At 38.7% G+C, this 15,381-nt stretch overlaps 1 protein-coding gene across 3 annotated transcripts in view; it reads left to right on the forward strand.

Moving 5' to 3' along the window:
- VPS8 (VPS8 subunit of CORVET complex) overlaps window positions 1-15,381 on the forward strand; it is a 246,408-nt gene that overhangs the window by 57,739 nt on the left and 173,288 nt on the right. For all 3 annotated transcript variants that reach the window (XM_082693431.1, XM_082693433.1, XM_082693432.1), the window contains exons 17-20: window positions 383-418; window positions 2,348-2,438; window positions 2,863-2,909; window positions 4,093-4,182. In XM_082693431.1, coding sequence (XP_082549557.1) covers window positions 383-418; window positions 2,348-2,438; window positions 2,863-2,909; window positions 4,093-4,182 — 264 coding nt within the window. The remainder of the gene's footprint in view (window positions 1-382; window positions 419-2,347; window positions 2,439-2,862; window positions 2,910-4,092; window positions 4,183-15,381) is intronic.

Below are 15,381 nucleotides of genomic sequence, written 5' to 3' on the forward strand. Positions count from 1 at the left end.
TTGAGGTGTTTGACTTAGAATAGAATCATTGGAATAGGAGATTTTTTGTATATTAGTTTGTTCCTTGCTTTTTTTCTTTTTAACTTAGAGGAAATATTTCTTCATTGTTACAATTCAAAATATTATCAAGTTAGTACAGGGATTTGGGCATTCTTTGTTCCTTCTCTGTGGAATCAACTCCTTGGATGATAGACTTAGTGACTGTTAAATGTTTAATTTACTCTTTAATGTGGGCCCTTAAAAGCCCTTTAGTAGATACCTCTCACTGTAGTATGAAGTATTTTTTTCCTTAGATGTAAAATGAGATGTGGGACTGGGACAAATGTGTCCCAAACAAGGCTGTTAAAGATGATCATTTAATTATGGTTTTTTTATTTTCCAGTCTGTTTATGTGATGATGCTGAGAAGCTGGAGAGAGGTGAGTTCGAAGTAACTTTACATGTTAGGGCTGTGAATTGATAATATCTTAACATTTGTTTTGACTTTGCTGGAAAAGATTATTTGGATTTATGCTTTTTAATTTCAAACGTGCGCAGACACACGTGCACGCCGAAATCTGGCCATACTCGCACGCTCATCAAACTGGGACCTTGTTTTTAGTGTTGGGGAAGAAAGGTCTTAGCCATTGCCTCCCATAGGGCTGTCAGGTAAAATACAGGACACCAGGTGCCATTCCAATTTCGCGTAAACAATGAATAACTGTTTAGCTGTTTGGGATATACTTATGCCTTCACTGAAAAATAAAAAAATGTTTATCTGAGATTTCAAATGTAACTGGGTGTTCTGTAGTCTTGGCTCAATCTGGGAGCTCTGTCTGCTGGGTCGTGGAGGCCTGAGCTTCCTGGATTCCCCCAGACACTGCCCAGGAAGTCAACACTGCACACCCAAGCCCCCCGCACCCCAGGGCTCTGGCTGCTTAGCCAGGCCAGGGAGGGGCCTGCCAGAAGGGACACCGCCCATCAGAGCCAGCGTGCCTCCTGGCTCAAAGGAGGCAGGGGGAAGCAGGGGCCCTAAGGGGGAGAAGTCAGGACCCGCCCAGTGTCTCCTCAGGGGTCTGGGGGAGCCCTGGACCCTACCTGCCCTGCGCACTGGCTCTCTCTTCCCTGCGCGCCACTGATGACCGCCAGGAGCTCTAATTTCAGAAGTGTACATCAGAATCACTGTAACTGTTAGGTACTTGATTTGACAAAACTGGCTTTAAATGAGGATTACATTTAGCTATGTATATCAGAAAATTTAAAATAACAGTGGTTTCAACAAGATTTCTCTCTTTTTAAAGATTCTATTTATTTATTTGATGGAGATTGCAAGTAGGCAGAGAGACAGGCAGAGAGAGGAGGAAGCAGGTTCCCCGCTGAACAGAGAGCCCAATGCAGGGCTCCATCCCAGGATCCCAAGATCATGACCCGAGCCGAAGGCAGAGGCTTTAACCGAGCACCCAGGTGCCCCCAAGATTTCTCTCTTATGTAAAAACAATCTGGAGGTAGAGAGTCTGTGGCTAGTGTGGCAACTCTGTGGTCTTTAGTAAACTATCCTGTTCCTCCAACCTTGTGTGTGAATTCTTATCTCTAGTTCATTTTATGTTCGAGTATGACTGATGGAGCTCTAGCTCTTAAGTTCACATTCCAGGCAGGAGGACAGGGAAGAGAGGGCTGGCCCCTGCCTTTTAAGGTCATATTCCAGAAAGGCCAGACAACAGTTCCACTTACCTGTGCTTAGTGACATGGCACCGAGTGGCTACAAGGGGGTCTTAGAAATGTCTTTAAGCTGGTATATTGCTGTCTCAGGTACACATGGGATTTGTTACTGAAGAGGAGGGAGTGAATGGATGTTGTGATAAACAACTAGCCATTTTTGTTAACAGTGACATTCCAGCTTTTTCCTCTTTTCATCTTTAGGCCTTGTGGCTGCCTGTTTTAGTCTGTACAGTCACTGTACTATACAGTGCTTTAAGAAATTATTTTTCTTAGGAATACGGTAGTCACAGGGGTGCGTGGGTGGATCATTTGGTTGGCTGTCTGACTTTTGGTTTTGGCTGAGGTCATGATCTCAGTGTCCTGGATAGAGCCCCGTGTTGGGCTCTGTGCTCAGTGTTGAGTCCGCTTGGAATTCCCTCTCTCCCCCTTCCCACCCTGCTTGTGGGGGACGTGGTCTCTCTCTCTCTCTCTGTCTCTCAAATAAAATATAAAATCTTAAAAAAAAAAAAAAAAGAAGATAGTCAAATGGTCATTGGAATAATTTTAGCTGTTAAGCAACAACTTCTGAAAAAGGTATTAGGTAGAATAGGAATTCCAACTGGTAGTTGATTAAACAGAGGGGTCTATCTTTTCTCATTTATTCATTTTAGAGAGTGGATCATCTCCTCAAACAAGATTGTCTTACAGAAGCCTTGGCTCTTGCATGGTCTTTCCATGAAGGAAAAGCGAAAGCTGTAGTGGGTAAGTTAACAGAATACCTGTATAGTATACATTATTTAGAGTAGAGGAATGAATAATAATAATAATAATAATCACTCACAGAATACATTTTAGCGTAGTGTTCAAATATTTTATGAACAAGATGTTTCCAAACCTAACAGACTTCTAGTGAGAAAGGTTAATGACAAATACAGGATATAGAGTTTTAATGTTGTTTTTAAAATTATTTTGTAAGGAAAATTCACTGTTGAAATAAAAAGGAATTACGTTGATATGTTATGTGGTCCAGTAGATGGGAGATGCTCTTATGGCAGATTAGTCATTTGATACCTAGGCTTGTTAAAATAATGTCTGTTGTGAGCACAGTTTGTAAATAAAAGACCGTAACAGTTTCAGTCCCAAAGATGTCGACTTTGTTTTTATGCTGGATTTTGCTTCCTTGCAGGATTATCAGGAGATGCCAGTAAGCGCAAGGCTGTTGTTGCCGATCGGGTGAGTATTCTAATAGGGCCTTCACTAGGGTACAGTACAGATTTGCTTTTGGTATCCGTTAATAATTTGGGGCATAATTAGGTAGATGGCTACAGTCAAGGAGAGAATACATAAAAAACAAGTCAGTTTATAATTCCCTGGTATCATCCTGAATGGTTTTAAACTTTCTTCTTATCACCTTTCCTTTTTTTTCTTGCTTACTCTCTTGAAGATGATAAAATTGTAAAATAGCCAAAAGACAGCAGAAAAGAGAAGGGAGAAAGCCAAGGATCTGGATTATTTCTGAGCCTAATTATAGCCCATAGAAAGTCAACTTGTGTTAGTTTTCATAAACAGGTGATTTTGAGAAATAGAAATACTACATGTGTGTTTGTGTTGCCTGAGGTAGCAGAGAGGGCTAATATTTTATTATTATTAATTAGCATTAAATTGTTAATGTTAATATTTAATGTTGGCTTTATTTCCCCAACCTTGACTTGGTTGAATCTGTTTATTACATAGTCATTCCTCTTTTTTAAAAATTGTACAAATGCATTGGTAAAAATAATATTCCAAATTAGTGTAAGCATATAGGACACATGAATAGAAATTGGTCACTCTTCAGACGCATGAATTGTTTTCTCAGCATTTGCTAGAATACTTTAGGGAGTTGTGTTCTATCCGTGTTCTTTTTTTTTTTTAAGATTTTATTTATTTATTTGACACAGAGAGAGAAACAGCGAGAGAGGGAATACAAGCAGTGAGGAGTGGGGGAGGGAGAAGCAGGCTTCCCTCTGGGCAGGGAGCCTGATGTGGGGCACAATCCAGGACTCTGGGATCATGACCTGAGCTGAAGGCAGATGCTTAGCAACTGAGCCACCCAGGTGTCCCTCTATCTGTGTTCTTGAGGGAGAGACCTGCAGCAGAGCATTTCTGAAGAGCTGGACTTCAGTTTTTCATTTCCTGAGCAGCAGAGCTACCACTGAGGTCCAGAACCTGGAGACTGGCAAATTAGTAGTTTCCCAAGCCTGAAAGAAATTAGTAGTCTGGGGTTAAAAATAATGGGAAATAAAGACGCTAAAATTTTAAATTATATTTTTAATATAGCTTGATTCAGTATTACTTAGGAAGATCCACTCATATTAATATTGAAAAATATTAGAGATATGTTTTGATTTTCTATACAAGGCTATTTTCCTTACAGATGGTAGAAATCCTTTTCCACTATGCAGATCGAGCTCTGAAAAAGTGTCCAGACCAGGGAAAAATCCAAGTGATGGAGCAGCATTTCCAGGTACTTTTGTACGTGCTTCTGAGAGACACTGCTGTGAATCGGTCTAATACCGCTCCTTTATGTTACTTGAGAATGGAACTTTCATGTTTTGGTTGAACATTTTTCAGCATTCAGAACTTTAACTCAGGGCTTTTGCAACATTCTAAATGATGACATTTTGAATTAACAGGTCACATGGGAATAGATGTGGAAACTGTTGTGGAGTGTCGATGCAATCAGCTACTTAGTCTCTGTAGAAGGAAAGATATATCTGTGAGGGTCCAGACCCATGAACTGATACCTTACTAAAGTGGCTGCCACTTTGCTGATGACTAACATTTCTGTTAACTAGGCTGGTTGGAGAAGAGGTGTACTACCAATGTTTAAATTTAGTTCTAGGAGCACCTGTGATTCAACAACTGATTGGTTACCCCCAAAGATCTCTAAAATATGCAATGAAAGATCCTCAGTTTCTCTTGGAATCCATGGAAATGGAAGGCGAGAAACAATTTAAAGACCTGTACAACTCTTATTATGTGATTTGTACTGTTGGTAGTGATCTCCAGTTATATTTATTGCAAATCTGTTTGTCCTTTTCCATTTTTGAGCTCCCTCACCTCTCCCTTCCCTACCTTCACTTTTAACAAAAACTGAAGGGTCAACAAACATTTTCTAAAAAGGACCAGATGGGAAAACTTAGGCTTTGTGAAGGGGCCATATGGTCTGTCACATATTCCTCTTTGTTTTCTTTCTTTCTTTTTTTTTAAACAGCGCTTAAAAAATTTAAAAACCGTTCTTAGCTATGAGACGTTCAGAGACAGGCTGTGGGCAGGACTTGGTCCATATGGCAAAGTATGCCCCTGGCACTGGGCGTATAGTGTGTAAAATAGACATGGTCCTTGCTATCTTAAAGTTTGCAATCCAGTCAAAAGAATGTTTGTGTACATTAATGGAAATACTTAGAAGAAATCTAGGAGTTTTGATGTTCTGAAGAGCAGGCACAGCTTAGATATTTCCTTATCTTCATTCAATGCTAGTGACTTTGGAAGACAAGGATAGATATTGCAGTTAAGAGCTGGAGGGTATGAGTGAAGGATTTGGTTTCCGATCTGTGCTCTTTAATACCACAGTAGTAGGCTTCTGGCAGAGTAACTTTTATTAGTTTGGTTGTAGGCTCATTAGATTTATCAGTAAAGTAGAGGAATAAGCCCCAATGAAATTATGAAATCAGATAACTTAGGAGGAAGACATAGCAGAAAGAAAGTACTCAGGAACAATACTATTTGGCACTAATACCTTATATATAAATAAATTTGTATATCATTGCAGTATATATAGAATGCAGTATTTAACAAGGGGATGTTGTTACCAAGAAATGATGGGATGGTATTTATGAAAGAACTCTGGCCATTGAAAGGTGTGCTTTTTGGAAGAGACCTCTCATAGGGAACGCTTGGAGGAACTAATAAGGGGTATGTGTATATGTGTAATACAGAAACCACTGTGCTGGGGAAGGATGTGACAGAGAGCTGTAAAAGAAGAAAGGAAAAAAAGGTGATGTTCTGGTGGAGAAATGCAAAAGAATCGTGCATGACAGGGACTATAGATGATTGTTTCTAGTACAGATTATAAAATTTACAGAGAAACACACCATCATGGGGATGTGTTCTTTAGATATACACTGGAAGTTTCATTCTGCTGAAAGAGATCTGCTGCAATTTTTGATTAGCGATTAAGTCTTCTAGAAGGTAAGGGAAACAGTGGTAGGAACCATTATTCTGGGTTTACTTTTTACCAATGATTGGGGAAATAGAATGGATAGACTCTTGAGGGGAAAAAAAATAACCACTTTATTTAAAAGATTGTAATAATGTTGAGAAATAAGCTCAGCTTGAATCTTGTATTTTAGAAAGCACATGTTTCAGAAGAAAAATATGGGCACAATCTCATGGTTATAGGCTTCAAAAAACAAATGGGTTCACAAAGAACAGGAAATTCTTAAATTTTGACATAATAACCACAAAAATTCAAAGAGAAAGGAAATGGGGAGGAATGTTGAGAGAAGTATCTGTCTACAAAGCACAGATCAGCTATGAAAGATGGAGAGAGGCAGATAATCAAAGATATATGTCAAAGGCATCCACCAGGAAAATAGTCCCTGGGCTGTGCCTACCAAAATGCTGAGGGCTACCAAAAAGGGATTTTGACCAAGATTCACTGAGGATCTACTACATGCCAAGTACTATGTAAAGTTGTTTTTTTTTTTTTTTTAATAATTTTTATTTTGTTCTCACAACAACTCCATGAAGATGGATGCTGTTTTTAATCCCCATCGCATGGATGAGGGAAGTTGAGCTGGGAGAGGTTAGGTGATTTGCCAGGGTAGCAATGCTCATAAGTGGTGAGGTCAGTATTCCAGTCTAGGCCTTTCTGGTTTCAGAGCCCAGCTCCTAACTAACTGTTGTTTTACATAGTTGTTTTTCAGAGCAAGTGTAGGGAAAGGACCCATGAGAAAGGGTGACTGATGTTAACAGGTGACCAAGAATGAGAATTATAGCAAACATCGAACCCATTTAATGCTCACTTTGTGGTAGGCACTGTTAATGCTTTACACATAGTAACTCATTTAATTCTTCCATAACTCTGTAAGGTGGTTACTGTTATTATTCATATTTACAGATGAGACTGAGGGACAGAGAGGTTAAGTAACCTGTTCCAGGTCACGCAGTTCATAAATGATAGAGCTGGGATTAGAATCCAGGAAGTTAGGCTTTAGAGTACACGTCTGGATTGCTATACTGTACTAAAGAACGGTGCTTCTTATTTTCCTTCCAATTTCATGAGAGGAGAGAATGGTCTTTAGATTGGAAAAGCCTATTTAAAAATATATTAAAGGAAAAGCTGAAGCCCAGCAAATGTGACATATAGTTTGTTGTATAATGATTGTTTAAATCTCAAAACCCAGTGGAATTATAACCCAGATACTGTTTGAACAATCTATGTTGCTATTCATAGTTTTTAAGTAACTTTGGATTAGTTTTTTTTTTTTTAAGATTTTATTTATTTATTTGACAGAGAGAGATCACAAGTAGGCAGAGAGGCAGGCAGAGAGAGAGAGGAGGAAGCAGGCTCCCTACTGAGCAGAGAGCCCGATGCGGAACTCGATCCCAGGACCCTGAGATCATGACCTGAGCTGAAGGCAGCGGCTTAACCCACTGAGCCACCCAGGCGCCCTGGATTAGTTTTTAAATAAAGTATGTTCAGTTAACAAGGATGCCTAAGCAGAATAGACACAGTTTATTTCACCCAGGAGGACAATTTTATTCTGGAAAAGGTCATCTTCAGCCCATTAGGATGAGTGAAATATATGTATGGTTGGCCACACGTCCACCATTTTAAGTGTTTAGTCTTAAATAGTTGATCGTGAAATCATTAAATAGGTTAATTCTTAAAGTGGATCTTTTTTAAAAGGAAGAGGACTTAAGAAAGTATGCGCTGATAACTCCAGTGTGGTTTATGAACATTTTACATGAGTTCACTTGAAAATGACCACATTAAGCTTATAAATTACCTTTTTGAAAGGAATATGAGGACAGTATATTCATGGAATGCCTATTACATGATACCTTGATTTCATTCAGGCATTTGTCTAAATTTTCCATTATCCTAATGGCTGAAATAGATTACTGAGTAGTAAATAGATTGGTAAATAGTAAATAGATTTGCAGCTAGATAAACATCCCTACCCAAAAGAGTATTCTTTTGGTGGCTTAGTATTAATTGCATTTCAGGGCTCTTTCTTATCCCATTTTTTATAATTGATCTGGATGAAGATTTAATGAGTGGCCTGTGAAATTTAGGTGGCAATAAGAATCAAGGTTCAGAATGATCTTGACATATTCCTGTCAAAATTGTTACGAGGTGAAATTTAACAAGGATGAATGTCAAGGCTGCATTAGATCCAAATTTAAATTACATGAGTACTGGATTGGGAAGATCTCACTGGACAGGACTTCAGTTGACCACAAACTTAGTATGAGCTCATAGTGTAGGGAGGCCCAGATGAAGGTAAGTAATAGTACCACTGTTGGAAATAAAAATTCTGAGATACTTTATGGCCTATTGACAGATTAAGCTACATCCCACGACCAGGATGGTAGGAGATTTAAAGAACAGCATTTGAACAGCCATTTAATCTGATGGCTAGGTAAGTGGAGGCAAGCCTGCCTTCAGAGGATGAAGGGCTTCAGTATGGGGATTTACTGTATTACAGCAGCAGGAAGTCTGGTATCAGTGGATAGAAATTAGGAGGAGGTATATTTCAGTTTAAAATTACCCAGGGAAAATGTAAAAGGTCTTGGACTTAAGTGCCTCCTACTGTTGAATATTTTGAAATAAAGAGAGGAAGACCAGTTGACCAAAGACTTTCTTTGTGGGGTGGGAATATCTGATATTCTGTATCAGTGTGAAGAAATGATCATTGGAAAGATAACCTCTTATCCAGTTAGTTGAAATTTTATAGTAAGACTGGTTTCTAGTTCAGTCAGGATACTGAGAATTTATATTTTACCAGCAGGTGGCACTCATGCCTGCTGCCTCCATTTTCATCTTTACCTTTGATGAGGAGCCTCACCTTTTCCTTAGAGTCTTATAATACCAGGAATATAATACCACTTAGTATTTTTGCTTTTTTCCAAAGACCAATCAACATTTTGTCCTTTCTTAACTGTAGAAAATAACTTTGGGATCTCATAGCATTTTTGATAGGCTGTGGCTTCTATTTATCTGAGAAAAGATTTGAACCTATATTTGTGTAATAACTAGTAGGATTAAAAGGAATTAAAGTGTTCTCTGTCTCATACATCTTGAGCCTCACTTTTTTTTCTGGTTAAGTGTTTTGCATCCCCAAACAAAGTCAAACAACAAACAAATCCCTTCTTAGTCCCATGCCATCCCCAATAGCCTGCTGCCTCTTACTTGCATGTCCTTTACAGACCCAAACGTCTCATAGGTATTGTCTTCATTACTCACTGCTCTCTCATTCCATGTCTGTAAATTCATTGGACTCTTTTATCCTTCCTCTTAGTGGTCCTCAGTGTAGTCAAACACAGTTAATGATTTCTTCGATCATTCTGTCCCTTTAACTTCTCTGGTGTCCTACATTCTAGGTTTCTTGTGTCTTTCTTGCTGCTTACTGGCTTGCTTTGTTCATTCTCCTTCCTCTTCTTCTCTTTACCCAATAAATGTTAGAATTCTTCACAATACGCTTGTTTTTTATTTCTGTAGCAGTGTTCTCAAGTTGTTGTCTAGACCATTTATTTTTAAAATCACTTGAGAGGATTGGTTAACAATGCTTTTTCTTTAATTATTTACCAGGTCAGCTGAATCAGGCTTTCTGGGATTGGTGATCACAATTTGCAATCAGCCCCTTCGGTGACTCTTAAGCAGGTTAAAGTTTAGGAATCATTACAAAGACAAAGGACTATCTTACCAGTATCTCTAACATAGGTTGTTTTCTAAGTTCTGAGATCCATGTAGTAAGTTGCCCATTTACATCTCTACTTGGCTGTTTTAGAAGTACCTCAAGCTCAGGAACATCCCTTCAGGAAGCCTTTGCGGATGGTCCCTGTTTAAGGGAATGGATCCACTGTACATCTAAAACAAGTTGAGTGATTCTTGTCTTACAGATTGACAGTCCTATCAATTCAGCCTCTTGACTGTTTGTCTACTCTGTTTACATCCTGCCATCCATTCTGCCACTATCCTGATGCATGTCGATATCATCTCCTTTTGGTATAGTACCATAGCCACTTCTGTACGTATCCTTTCTGCACTTCGTTCTAGAGAAAAAAAAACGTGTATCAGTGGTAGGCTTGAGACTCTCTGGGGTTTAAGATATTTTAAAGACCATTGTCCTGGAGTAAAGACTTAATTCCATAGCAGTCTCTAAGGGTCTTCATTATATATATCTTCCCCCCCCCCCATTCTCTGGGTCCCTACCATATTAGAGATTTCAGTCTCTTGATATCCCTGTTCTCTTTTAACTCAGCACCTTTTCCCGTGGTGTTCTCCCTGCATAAAAATTCTTTCCTACTTCTTTTAGCTTAACCAGGTCCTGTTTATTTTCAAGTCTGAGCTTAAATGTCACTTCCTCTGACTCCCAGATTAAGTCAGGAGCATTTATTTGTAAAATACCATGCACTTAAATTACTTACTCAGTATCAGTCTTTCCCAGCTAAACTTGTAAGTCTAGGGACTGATTTTTCTCTAGCATCTGGTTTAGTGCCCTTGATTTAAGAAATATATGTTGACAGATTGTTTTTTTTGAAACATGTATTTATGCTGTGTACAGTTGTCTTCTGTGTATGTGTGCGTTTTTTATTTAGGCTCCCACTCCCGACGCGGGGCTTAAACTCACAAACCGAAGATCGAGAGTCACATGCTCTACTGACTGAGCCAGCCAGGCACCCCTGGGGTATATGTTTTAAATCCAACTCTGGGAGGTTTGAACTGAGAATAGAACTTAGCATACACAACACAGATGTCCATAATCATGGCTAATATTATGTGCACTGTGTGTCTGGCAAGTATCTCATTTAATCTTCATAACATGTTTAAGTAATTATATGTCAATTTTACAGATGTGTACAGGTATAAACAGACACACAGAGGGTTGAATAACTTCCCTGACATCATACAACCAGTAAATAGAATCATGATAAGCATGTAGGCTGGGTGGCTCAAGGAGCCTTCACCCTGTACTCTGCTAGGTTTCATGCACACTTTATATTCTTTGATTATCTGAGACCAGTATGTTGTTAAGTAGCTCACTTTGAAAAAGAGAGGACTAAGTAATATATAAGTTTTAGGAAGATATTGAAATATATAAAAAAGTAAAAATATGAAATGAATTCGTTTTAATATAGTTGTAGTAATCATATTTGAATGATTGTGGATTTATTCTTCATCTTACTGGTCCTCCATAACATTCAGCACAGTTAATGACTTCTTGAAGCTGTCCCTTTGGCTTCTCTGGTATTAGAAGTCTCTCCTAACAGTGTTCTAAACTCAGAATTTGGTCAGTTAACTGTGGAAGCAGTTTCATGTTTTTTGGAATATTTTTATCTTGCTACACTCATGTTTGTTTATGAAACAAGGTAGAGGTATAAAGAAATGTGAGGCACTTTAATTATATGAAGCAAGCTAATTAGGATTAGAAAAGTAATATCACTTTAAAAGATCTTAAAAGTAAAGCCTTACATTAATTGTTCTTAGGCTCTCCTTCCTGCTTCATTTTCCCCTCCATGAGAAGCTGGCCATTCAAGGCCATGGTTGTAGCAGCTGTTGGCATATGTTTTTGTATTAGGAATTCATGCCAAAGAGTGAACAGAGACTAAAAGTTGAACGCAGAGTGAAGCAATAGGAGGCTTCTTTGTCTAACTCATGCTTCCTTGAGGGGATTTGAGAAAGAGGAAACAGTGTTGGTGTCTACCATACCACCTTATTCCAGAGGCTTGATTATCATGTTGGTCCTGGGGAGTTAGGTCTTTCCTAGAAGATTGTTTTGTTATCATACTTGGAAAAAAAGAAGGAAAAGTATCCATACACATACAGAGAGACACTTACATCTACATAGCTGCTCATGGTATTTGTATACTAATACTAGAATACAGCTGCCTACCTCTGATAGCCCGTGTAGATAGATCTATTGGCCTGTCTGTGTGTGTGTGTGTTTAGGAATGCCTGTCTATTCTGTATACACACACATGTACACGCACACACACACACACACACACACACACATATTTTCTAAGCTTTGTTAAAATTTTGAATCCTCTTCATTGCCTGGGTGACTTCTAGAATACAAATTATGAGAATGAATGCCATTGCTCCAAAAAGCAAAGGAATCTGTATTTGCTATTTCATTTCTTGTCACATCGTCCCTATGAAAGAGGGTAAGCCAGAGATTTTATCTTCAGTTGGTGGATAGTAAGATAGTCACAGTGCGATAAAATGATCCAGGCACCTGGGTGGTTCAGTCAGTTAAGTGGCTACCTTTGGCTCAGGTCATGATCCCAGAGTCCTGGGATAGTGAACCCTGTGTTGGGTTCCTTGCTAAACTTGGGGAGTTAGTTCAGTGGGGAGCCTGCTTCTCCCTCTCCTGCTGCTCCCCCTGCTTGTGCTCTTTCTCTGTCTGCCTCTCTCTGTCAAATTAAAAAACAAACAAAACTAAAAAAATGCAATAAAATGATCTATTCACTCGCCAGGCTTAAATTTAGGTTTTCTGCCTGTCAGGTCAGTGTTTTATTCATATATCTATTGCTTATTAAATCTTAAATATATGTATATATCTAACAGCCAGTTCCCTGCGGCCAGTTTATAGCACTGTGCATTGAAGAAGAGATTAGAGAAATACTTGCTTTCTCTTTTTTTTAATGTTGGAAACCAAAAATCCAGCCATTTTTCAGAGGCATCCTGCAAGGTTTTGAGACCGAGAGGAATCTTCTTAAAGCAGGGATTGCCCATTGTGTTTGTGTTGAAAGGCATCAGGTAGATAGCCACAAGCAGCACCAGCACAGGCTGAACTTAATGGAGAAGGGTCAGAAGTTTGTATGTGGGCCCTTGATCTCTCAGTATCCCATGGAGAGGCATGTATAGACCAGATCTGACCAGATGGGCTGAGGTTTTACTTCAAGAGAAGGACCTGTTCTTTTCCATTCTCCTTTCTTTTAGGGCTTTTGTGGGAGCAACCTTCCTAGTGAGCTAAGTGGGGTTATCATCTGAGCTTGGGCACCAGCTGCTCAAGGTGGTGTATAGTAGTCCTGGAATGTCAGCTGCCTACCTCTGACTACAGATCCTCTGCAAAGTTGGGTCTTCACTTAGTCCTTGTTCTTGGGAGATGGAGAGCTACTGATCTTACCTAGCTTATTTTCAGGCATTTAAGAGATTGCCACCAGGGGTAATCCACTGGACAGTCTAGTTTGTCTCTTCATTATTAGATACTGGAAAGGAAGGTTTAATATATAGAAATGAATTTGGCTTTAATATTTCATTGTGTTTATAGTTCTAAATGTTCAAAATTGATAAGGACTTGGTTCCTTTAGGAAGCCAGTGAAAGCATTAATTTGAATGAGTTAGCTCTATTTTTTTTTTTTTTAAGATTTTATTTATTTATTCGACAGAGAGAGATCACAAGTAGGCAGAGAGGCAGGCAGAGAGAGAGAGGAGGAAGCAGGCTCCCCACCAAGCAGAGAGCCCGATGTGGGACTCGATCCCGGGACGCGAGATCATGACCTGAGCCGAAGGCAGCGGCCCAACCCACCGAGCCACCCAGGCGCCCCAGAGTTAGCTCTATTTAAGTGAGTTGAGAACTATGTGTATCCTTTTTCTTTTTTTTTTTAATTAATTTTGTCTTAGGATAATTGTAGATTTACATTTAGTTGTAAGAAATAATACAGAGAGATTCCAAGTACCTTTAATGTGGTTTTCCCCAATGGGCACATCTTGTAAAACCATAGTACAACTGGATAACCAGCTTATTAACTAGTACAATAAAGATACAGAACATTTCCATCACTATAAGGATCTCGCATTTTGCCCTTTTACAGCCACACCTTCTTTTCTCCCACCCTCATCCCCTTCTTAGGCCCTGGCAACCATTAATTATTTCTCTTCCTATAATTTTGTTATTTCAAGAAGTTATGTAAATGGAATTATATAGTATGTAGGCTTTGGGGATTGGCTTTTTTTTTTTAATTTTAAACTCAACATGATTTTCTGGTGATTCATCTAGGTTGTTGCATCTGCCAATAGTTTGCTGCTTTTTGTTTCTGAGTTTTATTCCCTTCTTACTCATTTAAAACCACATTCCACAGGATTCTAATTTTTGCTTCAATCATAACACATAAGAAAGTTCAAGACAAGGAATGTCTATTACATTTACCCTTGTTTTTGCTTATCATGTTCTTTCTTCTTTGCTGATGTTCCATGGGGTCCATTCTTTTATTGTTTCCTTTCTGTTTAGAAAACTTGCATTAACCATTCTTTCGGGGTAGTTTTGCTGACAGTAAAGTCTCTTCATCTTAGAATGTCTTGATTGCCCCATCATACTTCAAGGTTCTTTCACTGAACTTAGGATTTTAAGTTGACAATTACTTACTTTCAGCACTTGAGAAATGCTGTGCCACTTGCTCTAACCTCCCTGGTTGCTGATGAGAAATATAGCCATTCAGATTGTTTCTCTTAGAGCTAAGTTGTCATCTCTTTCAAGCCACTTTGAAGATTTCTGGGCTGTTTTTATTGCTTTGTCTTTAGTTTTCAGAAGCTTAAAAATCTGGTGTGGATTCCTTTAGATTGGTCATATATGGATAAATCTGTGTATTTGTGTCTTCTGCCAAATTTGGGACGTTTTTGGCCATTATGCCTTCAAATACTTCATCAGTTCTACTCTGTAACTTCCTTTTCTGAGACTCTGATGATACGTTAGTTCTTTTGTTCTAGTCCCATAGGTACCTGGGTGTCAATTTATTTATTTGTTTATTTATTTTTTCAGCCTGTTTTCTCCTTTATATTGGAAATTTCTGTTTGTTATTTCTTCCAGTTCATTTTTTCCTCTGAATCATCTATTATGTTGTTGAATCCTTGAGTTTTTAAAAAAATGCAGCTATTGTATTTTTTAGTTGTAAAATTTCCATTTGGCTTTTCTTTATATCTTCTATTTCCTGGATGAAACTTTCTGTATTTTTATTTGTTTTAATATGTAATTATAATTATTGAAGCAGTTTTATCATGGCTGCTTTAAAAATCTTTGTCAGACCATCTGACATCTCTGTCATATTAGTGTTGGCATCTGTTGATTATCACTTTTTAATTCAGTTTGAGATCTTATTGGTTCTTGGCATGATTTGTGATTTCCTTTGGAAACCTAGACATTGTGAGTGTTAGGTTGTGAGACTCCAGATCTTGCTTAAACTTCTGTTTTAGCTGCTTCCTTCTGATACTGCTCTGACAAGGGAAGGGGTCCTACCTTACTGATAGGTGGGGGTAAAAGTACAGGTTCCCCTTCATTGATACCTGTTAGAGGGTGCTCATCCTTACTGCTGGACAGAAATGGGAGTTCTCCTTACTAAGTCTTCTCTGAAACTTCACTGGCTAATTAGGGATAGGAATGCCTCATTGCTCTTCCCTATGTGGCCTCCATTAACTCATGGTGACAGTAGC

This window comes from Mustela nivalis, assembly GCF_964662115.1.
Source record: "Mustela nivalis genome assembly, chromosome: 1".
Taxonomy (NCBI): Eukaryota; Metazoa; Chordata; class Mammalia; order Carnivora; family Mustelidae; genus Mustela; species Mustela nivalis.